The 16,740-nt window shown below is 41.3% G+C and overlaps 2 protein-coding genes across 2 annotated transcripts in view; one reads left to right on the forward strand and one right to left on the reverse strand.

The window, feature by feature from the left end:
* Positions 1–16,740, forward strand: part of LOC142375370 (MAM domain-containing glycosylphosphatidylinositol anchor protein 2) — a 210,725-nt gene that overhangs the window by 32,034 nt on the left and 161,951 nt on the right. The window lies entirely within an intron of this gene.
* LOC142375625 (low choriolytic enzyme-like) lies at positions 11,463–15,892 on the reverse strand. Its single transcript, XM_075459771.1, is given in 8 exon segments — positions 11,463–11,598; positions 11,695–11,776; positions 11,868–12,046; positions 14,982–15,099; positions 15,197–15,343; positions 15,510–15,569; positions 15,651–15,669; positions 15,827–15,892. Coding segments are annotated over 8 exon segments (807 nt in total).

The raw sequence follows: 16,740 nt of genomic DNA on the forward strand, positions 1-16,740 counted from the left end.
CTCATGCTAACAACGCTCCATTGCTCCCTTGGAGCTTCAGTGTGACATCTCCTAAGGTGCGCAGATGCCCACCACTGCCTAAGTTTCTTGTTGTTTTGCCCGTGCCCCTTCAGCAGGCCTTTTCCTACGACCAGGGGAGGTAAGATAATGTCCAACCAACCTCCTAGGCCTCCATATCCACAGGACGAACACATTCCCAGCAACCTGCGCCGATGGCTCAATGGACTTGAAGTCGAGATGAGTGTGGGTTACATTTAAAGATTTAGAAATGATTTAACCCAAATGGTGAGGAGACCACCATCATAGTACATTACAGACATTAGTTACACAAATTAGTGTGTCAAAAAAAGGGTCCAATAAAGTTGCACACTATGTTGTTGAAGCACATAGAATCACTGCTTACAAACAACACTCACTTTTATATATTCTCTTTCTCAAATGAACACAAAGTAGGGTTCAGTGTCTTGCCCTACAGCACTTTGACATGTAAACTGGAAAAGCAGGAGGTCGAGCCATCAGTCCTCCAACTGGCAGCGACCACTCTTCATCCTCAGTTACACCCTTACAGATCTGAATAGCTTTCATTTGGGTAAAGTTTCCAAATTCCAAATTAAGATAAACGTGATATGAATATGCTGTTAAAACATTCTCATCACTTGACAGCCCTAATGATTACTCTTAGTGACCTGAGGGATTGTAGCACTTCCTCCTCCAGTGTTTAATTCAGGGAGCTTTTTCACTGTACTCAACGCTGCCCAAGGTAAAACGGTGCACAACAACTGCAGCCATAGAGATGTTACAGGGTTGTGAAATTGAAAAGGAGCACATATTTATATTTTCCAGAGATAATGGTCATGTTTCAAGGATACAGACACACACATACACACAAATAAAATACAGAGTGTAGTGCAGTGCAGTTTCCCAACAGCATTTATCTTTCTTTCTCTCCCCAGTTCTGTATTGCCTTATTTCCCTCCCTGGAAGTTTTTATACAAGACAAGGTAACATTGCCCAATTTCATGGTCTAATGAGCCTCTCATCACATGAGGTATCATACTGGCACACAGCAACATGTCAACCCAGTTGTGGAAAAGAGGGGGGGGACTTTATTTCAGTTAGTGTCTTGTGCTAACTGGTGTGGAAGACTGCTCTTGCTAAACAACAACCTCAGTAAAAGAAACCCTGTGCGGCTCAGAAAATTGGGCTTTTTATGCACTAAACTGAGATGGAAACTGAACCCCATCCTGGTATCTTAAAGACTTCTGGATCCCGTGGCTGCAAACGCATTTCACTCTTCACTGTTAACAGTGACAATATTTTCTGCGTCGGAACTTGGCATTTAAAATCCTACCCATGTTGGATCAGCTGACTTGCTTTAGCAAAGAAAATCGCTGCTCATTCTAGAGTGTTGTTCACACAAATGCACACGTCAGTGCTGGCTGGCAGCAAAAAAAAGTGAAACAACGAAGAGAACATTCATTATCAGAACTGATGAACTGAATATAAGGCTAATGAGCATATGCACCAGCTGTAATGGACCAGCAACATCAGCGCTGTGGTACTGATCCTTAAATATCGATGCCAAAGGTTGCTGGAGGAACTATGGTTCCCTTTGTTCTCTACTTCCCCAGTCTGTGTTTAATGTAATACACGACGTGCACGCCCCAAACCCTCCACACTGTTAGGGATTTTTCTTGTCTGGACCCTGCACACCGGCGTAATATTTCAATCGTAGCACGTAAAGCTAATTATGGAGTTTCCTTTTGAAGTATTTTGTTGTTAGACACTATGTCAGAATTTAAAGAATTGCTCCTTCTATAATTCCATTAAAAGAATATGCAACTTCTGGTGGTCATAAGAGCAACTGCCTTTGGAATGTAGACATGGCTTCCTTTAATGTGACGGTGGCTTGTTGACTTAAAAAGTTGAGAAGGATATTTACTCAGATGTGGTAACGCTTATATAGGAGTGGGGTATATTGCAGATATGTCCCCTTTAAACAGTGATGAAATTACTTTGAAAAGTGGACTACGTGTTTACCCACCTCTTATTCGAACTAAATTTGAACAGTAATCAACCTGGCACGACAGTTCAACACTCAGCAAGATAACATCCCTTCAATCATCTCGGCCTCTCAAACCTGGCAGCGACGAGCTCCTTCAGATCCCTCCATCACCTTGTTTGGAACTGAATTCCGGGAAATATCCCGTTTCAGGTGTTCGATACAGGGTGCACACACAAAATTAATTCATTATTTATTTTTTATTTTTTTATTTATTTAATCATTTATTATTATTATTAGTTAGTAGTAGTATTTTTATTAGAATTGGTATTATTATTGTTGTTGTTAATATACAATCATTGTAAATATTAATAATTTTTTGAATGATATGAATAAAGTATTTTTTCTATCGCTGGCAGTAGAGGCCTCCCAATCAGCGCAGTTTTGTGGTTGTTGTTTTTGTTTTTTTCCACAGATCTCACATTGCTACTGTGCTGCTGCGGTAGATTACGTTGTTGTGTTCTTTGCATTTTTTTCCGAGATGAACGCAAAATAATTCCCACCGCTGAAAAATATTCCTCACTCCCTCACCTTTCATCTTTTGTGTAGCTTTCTGACCTGTGATCTTCCCTGATCCCCACTGCCTGGACATAATCATAAGAACTCTGACAATAGCCATCGTGATCTGGAAAGGAACAATGTTACAGTTACAGAGTGATAAGTAAACCATACTGCCCGACACTGATATAGGCAGAGAGAGATGCCAGACACATTTAAGTTTTCTCCTGAATGGAAAGTTTCAAGTGAATGCAGACTATGATTGAAGTTTGCTGTGGATGAGTGGAGTCACACGTACAATGCAAAGTAAAACAGGTTAGTCACTCTTCTCACAAAAAGGAAAATAAAAACAATTTCCCCAGTCTGTGAAAATGTTATTGCTTCGATTGTCAATGGTTCTCCCCCAAAGCACTGACTGGACAAAGAAACTGACAAGATGTCCTTATAAAGGCCTCCCTGTGCACTACACAGTGTTTGACCTTTCTCCTGATGCGGCGCGTCCTTGCGGACAGTGCGCTTTGCTCCAAGAAAGAGACGTAGATGACCAGAGTGGCCGTTCTGTTGCTCTCCAACCCATTCGCTCAACGAGAAGAAATTACATTTTCCAATTGTCTGCAGGAGGATGATGGAAGTACATTGGGAGCAAGAGGATGTGCAGAGAAACACAATCAGCAGAGAGCAGAGCTCACAAACCTGCCATCAAAGTGAATTTCATAGAAATAACATTTTCGGCGCCCAATCAGAGACTTTTGGCCGACCTTTGGACTTTGTTTCTGAAGGCGTAGCTTCTTTTTGCACGGAGCCCGATCCCGGCTGTTTGTTTCGTCATATGCGTTAAGTTTCACATTTTCCTGGAAGCACAAAGTGGCTGCATTAATTACAGCTTTAATTGGGCAGGATGCAAAGTATACAAAGTTAAGAATGCCTTAAATGTGTGGTGAATCTCTGCAGGGACATTATGTCCTCCCAGGAACATTATGCTGTAAACAAAGAAAAAAGAAACATTTAGATGAAAAAAGGAACATAATTTCCCCTTATTGAATATTTCTGGGAGCGCTGAAATCCTGAAACTGTTCAACAACTTTTAAAAAGCAAATGCTCCACCTTTGGGGATCAGTCCCTGTGCTGTTGGGGATTACTTTGTTTGATCATTTTGTTCTCTCTTCGTCGTCTGCTTGACATTTTCACGTGATTCTTCAGCTCGTATAAAATCCAGTCCAATTCATTTGCTTCAAAGGTTGATTTGGAAATCCTCACCAAACACGTAGCTCCCTAAACAACTGTGGAGTTATACAATCGACCAAACCAAAAAAACCTGGAACAGATGTTAGATGATCCTAATGCACCTTGGTATATTGGCAACTCCCCCAAGCACAAAAGGGGCAAACTGCAGCCCATCGCTGTGATAACTAGCTGACTGGAAATCTAATTTTCCTACCTCTGACAGGAAGAGAGGTTCTATTAATATAACATGGACTAAATGGCTTTGGAGGACTTCATGGGGATCTGAAGCTGTCATCGATGCAGACCTATACAACCTGAGGAATTGCCACATATAATTGCCACATTTGAAGGCTGCAATTATGTTCGTATTGCAGAGAACCAGCAACTCTTTTGGTCAAATCTTTCTCTGCGTGTGAGGAACAGCAACGTGGGGTTTGGGGCATTTACTGTGTAGTTGAGGGAGTTGTGACAGATTGCTGTGCAGTAAGGCTTATTTGATGAAAGCTTAATAGATTATGTGTTGACTATCACCCATTGAGTTTACCTAAGCAGGCTTTGAATAGCTCACATATCAGGACTTTTTTTTTTTTTTTTTTGAACAGACAATCTACAGCCTGCTGCTTTGCGCTGTCCTTGGTTTAGGTTTCTCTCTGTACTGCTATGTATTGTAGTGTTTTTAGACCTTCAGACGGATTGGTATATTGTTGTATGGCATGGATGCTATGTGGAGCATACTTTTTTTCACTTTTTTTTTCCTTTTGTTCGGTTGTACTCTTTGCCAAACGATTATGAACTACTCATCTGAACAAGAGGACAGACTGCTGCAATGTACAAGCAAATCCAGGGATGAAGACGGCAGCCGGCAAGTAAACATAGGCTGTAAACAAATTTCTGGGTTTAAAGCGCTTCTGAAAATCTGGGCTTTATTAACGTTTTTTTTCTCTTTTTTTTGTAATAGAAAGGTTTTGAACTCTTGCGAGCATGCATTTGGTGAATGTAGATTGAAATGACCAAAGAGATTTTTTTCATTAGCAGGTTAAAAGAATACAGTGCACCTCTATGTAGTACAACGTGCGGATAATTGGGCTCTGTCCCCATGAAAATTAAATGTGCCGCACTGTATAATCCTAGTGTCCACTTGTCCCATTCTCTGCGTTGCACTTTTAAGGCCACTAAACTCCAGTAGAATAAGCGTATAAAGAAATAGAAGTTGTTGCAGCCGCTTTGCTTTTCTTCACATTTTAGTATCAGCTGTTCAACACTCAGTTTCCTGCAAACACCGTTTGATGAAAGTTGTCAAAACTCTTTCGAATCTCGTGCATTTCTTCATGAATATAAACCAAAACATCTTTGGGATTTTCTCAGGAACGAGGGGGAACACAATCACACAAATCAGAAGAGCTGCTTCTCTTCGTGCACGGCGCCGTGTGTCGCACTGAATGCAGCTGCTTTGCTCTGCTGCAGTTGCAACGCGTCTTCCTCTTTATTCTGCTATGCACGCAGTTTAGCTCAGAGGTGAAACAATCTGCAGAACGAGCAATCAGTAACTCCCCGTGAATAAACCTGCCAGTCTTTCAGGGCACAAGCTACTGGGTGTGTTGCTCCTTCTCGCTCCGTCTCTGGTGAACTCACTTGCTCACTTATTCCAGTCACCGCTTTGATTTGTGTGCTTCAGTGTTACCTTCCGTGATTACTCTCCCAGTCACTCCCTCTTGCTCCCCAGTCTCATTGTTCCCCTCTCTATTTGTCTCATCTTATCTCCGCCATCCTTTTTCTCCCTTAGCCGTTTCTCTCCCTTTCTCATTCTCCAGGCCTTTTCTTGTTCTGTCTTTATCTTAACCCCTCCATCTCTCCTCCTCTGCACTGGTCCCATCAGACAGAAACAGAGAGCGATGCGCAAACACCATCCCTCACATCTCCAATGAGTACCTTGTTATCATCTTGTCCCCAAAGCGGCTTTCTGTCTGGCTCTGGCTCAGCTTGGATTCCGTCACTAATGGGACCGCATCATTTTCGACAGCTGCAATTTCTCAGCGTTGACAAACAGAGATGTGGTGCAGCTCCGCGAACACAGCTCAAAGGGATTGTAGACTAATGCCTCTGCCTCATTTACACATTTACAAAGGCCTGTTTAAACATGGCTTCTCTTTGACACGGGCTTTTGCTACATGACCTGCAAAGACAATTTGCATATATTGAACTCGCTTGCATATATTTTTTGTTTTCCTTTTGATCTTTACAATCTCTTTATGACCACCTTCCTGTTTTTATTTAAAGTCACATCGTGTCAGTGTCAAGAAAAGACAACGCCTGAAACATTTATGAGATTTGAGAATGCAGTGACATCATACTGGAACTTCTCAGCATGTTACTCTGGGTTCAGACCACTCGGAAGTTTGTACATGGCCCCCCTTTAGACTTCTTAGATTAGCAGAGTAGAAGCCAAGTAAAGCTTCATGAATGCTTTAACAATACTCTTTTGTTAGAGTTTGCCTGCATCCCTCAGCCCCTCTAATCGTTCCTGCTGGGTCCTGTAAGGCAACAACAAAGGCTCCCCGAATTTTAATGCCAATCTCTTATTTCTTTTGATTGCGTGCTTTACAAAATTTACTTTTATTTTTTTTTGTGAGCGCTTGCTTTCATCTCTCTCAAAGGGGATCTTAACAGCCGACTTGCTTGTGACCCGGGCCAGGCTTTGAAACACGCTGCAAAAATCAAACGAACCCTTGCGAACAACCGTCGATTGTTCAAATATTTTGATTCTGTTTCGAAATGCCTTTTTAGGACTCATTTGCATGGATGGGCGGTGTACAGCCACACCAGGTAAATATCAATTTTACTAAATTAACAGGGCTACTTGGGAGTTGCATTAATGTTGCATGAGTTCCACAATACATGTTTTAGCCCTGCATCCATTTGACTGTATATAGTTAAATGAATGCACTCTTAAAGGGGAACTCCGGGGCATTTGAAGCGCAATCCCATTGCTAGAGGTTGTCAAATACTGACAGTAGGACACAGACTGGTGCAAATGGGCGCTCCCTGTGCGGCGATTGCGCTGTTTGCGCAGCCTGTCATGCTAGCCAACTACGTGGTGGCTAAGGGGCAAGTGCTAAACCTTCCACGTAAAACAACAACTTGCACACTGCAGAAACGTCACACCACTTTATAAACCATCCGACAATAAAGTCACAAGCCTTACCATCAAAACCATATGCATGGTTCTCACATTACTGGCATGGGGACGTTACAAAACAACTTTATAAACAGCATGTCACTTACCTCTTGTCGGTATGCTTGCGCATGTGAAAGCCCAAAAGAGTCAATGGACGATACTCCCAAATACAAAGCAATTATTTTCTCTAGAAAAACTGCGTTCAAGTATTTAAAACATTACAACAATACATGCCCAGTAATATTGTTGTAATGTTTTAAATACTTGAATGCAGTTTTTCTAGAGAAAATAATTGCTTTGTATTTGGGAGTATCGTCCATTGACTCTTTTGGGCTTTCACATGCGCGAGCATACCGACAAGAGGTAAGTGACATGCTGTTTATGAAGTTGTTTTGTAACGTCCCCTTGCCAGTAATGTGAGAACCATGCATATGGTTTTGATGGTAAGGCTTGTGACTTTATTGTCGGATGGTTTATAAAGTGGTGTGACGTTTCTGCAGTGTGCAAGTTGTTGTTTTACGTGGAAGGTTTAGCACTTGCCCCTTAGCCACCACGTAGTTGGCTAGCATGACAGGCTGCGCAAACAGCGCAATCGCCGCACAGGGAGCGCCGATTTGCACCTGTCTGTGTCCTACTGTCAGTATTTGACAACCTCTAGCAATGGGATTGCGTTTCAAATGCCCCGGAGTTCCCCTTTAAGGCCTCGGTATGCTACTCCGCAGCTATCCGCCAATGCGTCGTGGTCACGCAGAGGCTATTAATCCTTTCGAAGTTCTCCATCCGAATGTCGGATACGCAAGGCAATTCTCCTCCCAATCAGTAGGCGTCGCTACGCTAGATTACCTAATCTCGTGACGTCTATCGTGAAAGTCGTTGATTGATTGTTTACCTTTCGGCTCCGTTCCACTCCTCCCAGTGAACGATGGCGACCGAGAGAGAAAGACTGTTGTTGGAGTTGGAGCTTATTGATATTGAAATGCAAATAATTTTGACCAAATGTTGACCGGCACACAGTAAACTCTTCCAAAAATGGCGGTGTTGTTGTTGTGAGAGGAAGGAGCTAAACCGTAAAAGTTCTTCCGGAATTATGTTGTTAGCCGACCAATCACAACCCTCCTCGACGAAATTTTGGCCGACCACGCAAGCAACGGAGAGCGTTTCCAGGACAGGGCTCTCCATGGCTCTCCGTTGCCTTTTCCCGGACGACTATAAATCAGGCTTTACGCATATTTGATCCCATCCCTTAAAGGTGGAGTAACTCGTTCTTGTGAAAGACTGTTGATGTCTTTGTATACAGCCTTCAATCATACCTGAGGAGCATCTCTTGTTTAATTCTTCACTAGTTTTCATCACATGCTTGTTATAAAGATGACAATTTTGGATATAATGCTGGTTGCCATTTGGAGTTCAATTCAGTTGCTGTTGACGGCTCCACTATACGTATTCATATTTCCTCCTCTGATCGTCCCTCCAAATTTGAAGAATTTTCTTAGACCTGCTTGCTTGATAGTGTAATAATAGAGTAATTAAACTTTGAAAAAGAGGAAGAGACTCAGATATAATAAGCCCACTTCTGCAGGCTTGACGGATGCCAATACACCAAAACCAAAACGTGGGCACAGGCATCACTTGTCTCATATTTTATTTTACCAATGCCATAAGTAATCAATTTTAATACCAATCAGCAGTGTTTAAGTTTTAAATGTCACTGCTTGCTCATGCATGTCAACCAAGCAACAACCCAAAATCTTTATTTTAGCCTTGTAGTATAAATGCTCCTTACTGTTACGCTGTACATTATCATTAGGCTTTGGATATGTATGTGGATAAGTACTCAAATGCAGCATTCAAAAATAGTGGAGTTACACTCTAGGTGTTTAATAACCTTTTGCATTATGTACAATCCAAATGATCCTGTGTGAAAGGATTTTTTTTTATTTTCTAGGTCTTTGTAGCATATATTGTACCTCTTCCCAGAAATATATTAGAACAACACCACCACAGTAAGTGTAAAGTACACAATTGGTCTTTTTCAGGCTGTTATGGAGGGTCAGGCCACTGTTTTGCTACTGTGTGAGGTCTTTTTTTCAGTGCGCATTTATTACTGACAGTAAGTGGATCCTGAGAGGATATTAGTTCAATTTAGCAAATAAACACATTGCATTAAGTTGTCAGAGTCAACCTTCAAAATTTACCAACTTCCATTGCAAAGTATGAAATAACTTTTCCTGAAGAAGAGGGGAAAAAATTCAGGAGCAGAAAAGCATTCTGTGTTCAGGGAACGCTCTGCGACAGTCTCCAAAGCTGGCCGAGCTACCTAGGTAGGATGCTACTAGCCTGAGCAAACATGTTAATGTCCTATCAAACGGCAAAAGGCAGCTCATGCGGTTGAAGTAAAGAGAGATGTGTGCTGAAGCTTATCATGTTTGAAGAGCGGCAGGTACACTTATCTGTGTTAATAACATGGTGGTAAAGAGCCGTTGAGCCAGCCAGTGGTTATAGCCTGCCAGCGCATCACAGGTGACATCACACGTCGCACTGCATTTTGCTCCTCTCGGCCTGCCCTCATTAGAGCAGACATCCGACAGGAGACCCTGTTGGTCATGTACATACTACCCTTCAAAGTCCGGTCAAAGAGCATCTGTAACAGCCTCTCAGACTATGCTTCAAAGCTGTTATCAGAACTGTTTGGGACGCTAATTTTCATTCATGTAGATCAGATTTCCCTTCTATATGTTTGTGTTTCATAAGGCTTTACTTAAACATCAACGTAGAGGTCCAAATGCCTTCACAATCAAAGGAAAGAGGGAGATATCATATCATTATACTTAAATCTGTGTCAGCCTCATGCTTCTGAGAAATGCTCTCATAAGATTCCAGCTTCACTGAACATTCATTGATTTTTTTTTTTTTCTTTTTTCCACAGTGTGTTCCAGTGGTGGCCTGTTTGTACTTCAGTCATGGGAACTCTGGCCCATCTGTAATCTTATTTTAATCAGGCTTTTGCAGAAATATTTTAATTTATTGCTGGCTGAAAAAAAAAAAATAAATAAAATTTCCCGGAGATTCTTGGAGCACGAACAGTCAGAGTGTTAAATATTTCAATAAACAAGTAGATTTTTTAATATTTCATGGGCAGGACGATTGATATGAACTGAAACTACTTTATGAAACATTAAAGCCCTCTGTCCATCCAAACTATTCAGGCTTGCCGGCTCTCTCAAAGCGCCGCTATTGCCGTGGTCTCTTTAGTCGCATTTAAGCCAGAACACCTGAGAAATACATGCAACACTGTCATGACTGTTTGTGCGCTCATACATCATGGGAGGAGGAAAAATTTGCTTGATAGGAATCTGTTCACCCTGAAACCTCCCTGCTACACTAGTTTCCTCATCACCAGTCACTGCTCTTTTTCGCTGGATTGAATACAGAAAAAGAATGACACTGCATAGGGTTTTAAAGAAAGAGAGGAAAGGAGAAATAACAGCACACATCCAAGAGCATTGAATGTGGCCAAGTGGGGAAAAAAAAAAAAAAAAAAAAGATGTTCCCACAGAGTTAGCAGAAGGAGATGGGTTATCTCATGTCCCACTGCATCTATGCATCTCCACAGAGGCTCTGCTCTCCAAAGTTTGGTTTGTTAAGAACACCGCAGCACCGATTCACTCATGTACAACAAGGTGCTCTTCACAATGTGCAAATTCCAGACTTGATTAACCAACATGGTAATGGAATTACAGAGCTGTCAGAAGCATCAGTAATTAGCAAGAGTGGTAATGGAATTGTTACCTCTCAGTCTCTGTCTGTTTTATGAAATTAGTGTCTTTCTTTTTGGTCAGTAATCCAAAAGCTTCTATTTCATGCTGACCGTTGTATGGACATGAAAAGAGAAATTCTTGTCAAAAAAGACAGCATTTCAGTGTGCATTTGTTGTACGAATACCTTTATTTAATACCTGTAATGATGTTAGCCTGATTGTTTTGTAATGGTCAAAAACGTGCAGAATCTTAGCTGATCCCATCTAAGACATTTCTTTAATCAGATCCTAACCTTTGGGACAATCCCTGGATTTCACCAGATTGCAGGAAAAAAAAAAATACTTTGGTGGCAACAAAATGAAAATTATTCAACATATGTTCTCCCGTGTTTTTCAGCCTTTCACATCCTATAGCACACCTCACGAAGCATCAATGTAGAGGTAGGGAATGAGAAGTTGGGATTTTACCAATAAAATGACTTGCAGTTTGTGAAATGCCAAGACTTTACTTTAACAAATGGACTAAAGTTAAATAACCAAAAAATTTCACCTTTACTTTGCAGGCTTCACATTTGAAGTCCATACAAACTTCCATTTTGTGTCCATTCAAACCCATTTTGCTATGTTAACAGAACAATGAGACCATTTGCATTTACTGTGAATAACATAATACTCAGGAAAGATTCAAGAATTTTTATTGCTTTACTATCCTACTGTCACAAGATTACAGATCATCAATCTCTAAGTCAGTATTTCTAGCACTGGTAGAGCCTGTTGATCCTGAGAATGTCGGTGTCAGACAAGCTTTTCCTTTGGCCAATGTGAACAGAGTTGTCAGGGATGGGTGTTATAGTTTCCTTTCCATCCTTCCCAAAGGCAGTTCTACAGATTTAGATAGTTGTAACGAGAAAATAAACCGCTCAGAGGTTGAAGCAGATTACACGTTTTTGATTTAGAAATATCTGTGGTCGGCCTTACCTTTCATATTGCATCACAGAGCTGTAGTCATAGTGTGTGCCAAGATTATCTGTGTCCATCTTTTTGAAGTTTTTCAAATAATCTAACGGCAAAAACAATCAAAATATAAAAGATGAAGAAATAAATCAGTCCGAACAAATACGTTAAAATGAATGATACTGAGAGAGACTTACATTCCTTGATGTTGTCCCAGTTGATTTTGACATATTGGTCGCGGTCGCTCCGAGTGTGTTCGTGGTAGAAACCCAGGGCGTGCATCAACTCGTGCTGGATGATGCCATGGACTACGCAGCCGAACCGTTGTAGAGACACCAGCTGCTTGTCTCCAGTATGACCCAGCAAAGAGAAACAGCTGAGAAAGTTGAAGAGAATAGTGAAGTCATTTACATTGTCAGCCTGTTTTTCCATTCACAAAGTGTTTATGAGCACCAAGATTGTAATGAGATTTGCAGGATCGAGATCAAGTTAAGAGTTATCCGTTTGTGGCCTAAACACAAACTGGGCATCGTCCTGTACTGATAACTTTTAGGCAGCATGCCCTGCTCACGGTTTACCATAATGAGACTTTGCCTAGTTCATCTCAATATTTCCAGTTCGCTTGCGACTTGGATAAACATATGCTTCATCCAGTTACCTGCTAAATATTGTTCAAGTGCCTGCCCCTTTCCAAATGGCTTCCTACAAAGGACTTAACAGGAGCTTCTGTTTTGTCACACCGTCTCTCTGACACAGAGCCTTCTGAAACAAACCAAGATGTGGTCAGGCCCGCCGCTCCGCATACGCAGAGTAATCCGCGCGTAGGGCCCCAAGTACCTGGCGGGGGCCCCCAAAATTAAGGTTGTTAAAAAAATTTCATGATAGTTATTATATTATTACATTAAATAAATTATATAAATTAGTCATGAAGAGGCCCAGCGTTTTTCTTAATTATGTGCCCTATTACTCGATTCGATTAAATTAGATGTGTTTACCTTATCTATACCCCCCCTTCCTGAAATGGTACAATGGTTCCTGAATGGTACAGTCTTCAAAGTTACCGCATCGGAGGTGGTGGAGCATTAGCCTGGCAACGCCATCCTACTACTTCCGCCCAAAGATTTTGGCTCCGCACATAGTCTGGCCAAATCCCCCTACCTCGGTTCGCTCAGTGTTTTGCCAAACAGTTGCGAGTGGTGACACAGAACTCACGCGGGGAGTCCATTGTAGTCCATATAATTGTAGTTCAACCGCAGCGGAAATAAACATGGCGACGGAAGAACGCTAGAAGCTATCCATGAAGTTGTCTCAACTCTGGAGAGCATTATACAATTAAAACAAGAGCAAGAGGAATGCCTCGTCAATTTTGTTAGTGGCAAGGATGTCGTAGCTCTCCTTCCAACTGGCTTTGGGAAAAGTTTGATTTATCAAATGGTACGGTATAATGAAAGCGGATGTGGGAAGCGTGATTCGCGAGCTAGAGCCTCGCGAGAGTAAGCATGAACCTCGGCGCATAACCTACGTCCTTTTTAAACATTACTGATTGGTTAAGGGAACTCCAATGAATTTAAGTTGCTGAGTAAGGTCCCACCCTCCATGGAAACAGATTCCTCTTGGGTTTTCCCAGACTGTTTGACGGAGTCAACAGTCGGCTTTCGCCCAGGCTAGTGGAGCATCCTCCTACCTGACGTTTTCCGAGTTAACAAGAAGATTTAGAATGTCAAGTAAAAGACCACATGATTCTGGCGCTGACAAAAGAAAGAAAAGAAAACAGAGAGATGACGCTCGTGCATCCCTTGCTGGTAAGTTCGTGTTTTTTTGGTGTAATTGTTTTGCTAACCTAACGTTCAGTGATATTGCTGCCAACCTAGGCTTGGTTAGCGATTGCATTTGACGAAAAGTTTGGAGTTATGAACAAAATCTACTAAATGCTGGCGACCGTGTGTAGAGTTTGTGTAAAGTACAGCACTGTCACACGCTGAGTGGCGTAGCAGGCCGCCAACAGGTGTGACGGGAATGATTGACATCTACCCATCATTCCCCTAAAAAGCGATTAAAGACAAACGCCGTAATGGCATCATAAAGAAGTTATATTAGTGGCGCGGAAAAACGGAGGAAGAAAAACGGCCTGAGGACAAAGGTAAGGCATATGTTGGGTGATGTGGGCTGGATAGCTGGAGGTGGGACGTTTTTTGTGTTTATTTGTCCTGCTAGCTAGTCTCGGATAAATGTTGTGTAGCTGGCTGGGATTTGTTCGTTATAAACTCGGCTTCAGTGTTTGCCTCATGAAAGTTTGCTTATATAAGATGAGTATGTCACACGTGAATGAACAGTCAGTCCTGCCATGGGAATGACTGACTGACTCCAGATCCATTTATTCAGATTCTAGCAGGGAGGGAGGCATGTTGTTGTCCTGCTCTGTCATTGCTCAGTGGAAGTTGTCTCTCAGGTATTTGACACGATTTTGGCATTACTTAGGATTAATTTACTAAGTTTGGTGTGTTATTTATAGGCCTCTAATTAGAAGTGTTCTACTGTCAGTTTTTTAAGTGATATACAAATATTAGGCATCCTGTTGATTATTTTAGAATATTGTGGCAGTGGATCATTTTTCTTAGTTTTATTACTTTAACTAGTACAATGTGTAGATAAATGCAGAAACTTCTTAAAAGTGACAACTTCAAAAACTCTTTTGTTCCTCTTGCCATCAGGATGTACAACAGCTTTAAGTGATGGCGCTTCTGTATTTCCCTGGTCACTTTATATTTTCAAACTGTTCTTTAAATTCTTAGATTGTTTTTAAAGTGTTTATAATTATATAAACATGTTTTATTGCTTTATGTCTTGCTACTGGATGCTTGAATTTCCTTCGGGATCAATAAAGTATCTATCTACTTTGTAATTGGGTACAATCTTTAAAGGGACGCTGTACATTACAGTTTAATATTTAAAAAAAACTCAAAATCTTTTATTTATTTTTTCTTTGTATTATATATTCTTATTAGTTTAACTTGACTGAGTGGTTCAACTTAAGATGTTTAATTTAAACTCTAGCCTGTTTTGCTCATAAAGTGTAATAGATCTTAGTGTTCCATCTAAATGGTTAGGAATCTCTTCATTCTAGTTTGACAAACTAGGGGCCCCCAAACGGTATCTTGCTTAGGGCCCCCACAAAGCTAGAAACGGCCCTGGATGTGGTACATCTTCTGTAATCAGATGCTGTGTGTGTACCGTGGCTCTCTCCGTCATTGCTGCGCTGGGTATATTTGAGAAGAGCTTTGACATCACTGGAAGAGTTGCCAATATCTTACCCAAATTTTGGCTCAATGTTTAGATACACTCTCTGGGATGTTCGAGGAATGAAGCGAATGCAGGTTTTTGGTTCAAAGTCCTTCATGGCAGTTAGAATCGTTGTCCTCTCACCGTTGTCTACAGTTGTGGACAAAAGTATTTCAGCAGGTGAAAGAAAAACAGTAGCATGCACTAACCCAGTGTCCAATGTACTCGGTTAAAGATTTAAACCCACCATAGTCTTTACTTATAGTAAAAGGGATTTGCACTTCCCCATTGGAAGACTTTGGCCACAGACAGCTAAATTGTTTATGCATGCACTTCATGGCAGTCCTGGTTTTTGGAATGAACACGTCTCCTTCCATCAGGTTGTCAGCAGATCCTGTTGGAGTAAAAGCAACTATGACGGGTCATCCAACGTTCAGAGTAAAGAAAAATAAAAATAAAATTCTTAAATCTGTTTTTCTTTCCTGTATTGGCTGTAACACGACTAATAGCGCAGGAAGTATTCCCTCGCTTTCTATGCAACATCAAGATTAGATACTCACCGTTGTTCATTCTGAGAATAGTTGTGGTAATGTCCTCCTCAGATTCAACCACTGAGTTCTCTAATGAATAGAGGAAGAGCAGAGGTCATACAGCTCTGCTTTCCAATGACAGATAGTGTGTTACATAATAGATTCACTTACCATTATCAGCACCATGGTCCTGTGAAAGCCAAATGGAAAAAATAAACCCCTTTGTATTGTCATTTTACTTTCATTTTACAATACTTTAAATCTGATAGATACATTGCCGTTGATTTAGACACTTTTCAGTACAAGCAGTAGCTCCGATACTCTACAGTTAGCAAGTCATTTCTTACTTCGCAAGCCTTGCAGAAGCCCAGAAGCAGCAGCAGAAGAAGCGAAACTCGTCCTGTAAGGTCCATTTTAGTTTGAAGGCGCTGATGCTTCTCACAGTTTGCTGGTCTCTTGTGGCCTGACGCTGATACCCAGTCAGGGGAGAGCTAATGTACCAGCTGCCAAGGTGTGTCTGTGTACAGAGATTAATGGAATGGGTTCAGTAGGTCCCGTCTTAGACACACAGCTGATGGGAGTGCCCTTCCCAACCCCTTCTCACTGTTTCCACACAGATAATCTCATTTTGGGAGGATTACAGTGACCAGAAGCTGCTGTTGGCGCGCTTAGCATCAGATTTCAGTCGGCATTTTTGACCAGCCGGGAGTCGACTTGTGATATCTGGCTTCGTCCTAATGTTTCATCCCAAAGATAACAGATGCAGCATTTGATACGCACACGTATTTACAGACACTGACTTCCAGTCAACTATGTCCTGAGCCAACCTAACTTCTTACCTAATTTATGTATCAAATGATAAAGATGTACTCCTTTTCTTTGAAACATATGACAATATTTGGCTACCAGCAGTTAAAAAAATGCAGATCAATCCTGCCGTTTTTTTTGGACCGAGAGATTATTTGTGAGAATGATGAAAAAAGACAATTGCGTCCATGTTTTTAATGAACTTTCACGTCAGTTTTTATTACGTTTTGAAAAGAATATGCAGAACAATGGCTTGATCAAGAGCCTAATTTGTCCAAAACGTATGCTGAACATTAGTGATAAATCGAATAATGGTAATACACAGCTGGGGGAAATGATGTGCAGGGTGGGGTGGGGGTGATACGGAGAAATTTTGATTAACATCAGCTGTAGCCGCTTGTGTTCTGTGAAAACATCTTTAATTTTTTAGTCAAATTTTCTTTTCATCTTATGC

The sequence above is a fragment of the Odontesthes bonariensis genome, chromosome 24, assembly GCF_027942865.1.
Source record: "Odontesthes bonariensis isolate fOdoBon6 chromosome 24, fOdoBon6.hap1, whole genome shotgun sequence".
NCBI lineage: Eukaryota > Metazoa > Chordata > Actinopteri > Atheriniformes > Atherinopsidae > Odontesthes > Odontesthes bonariensis.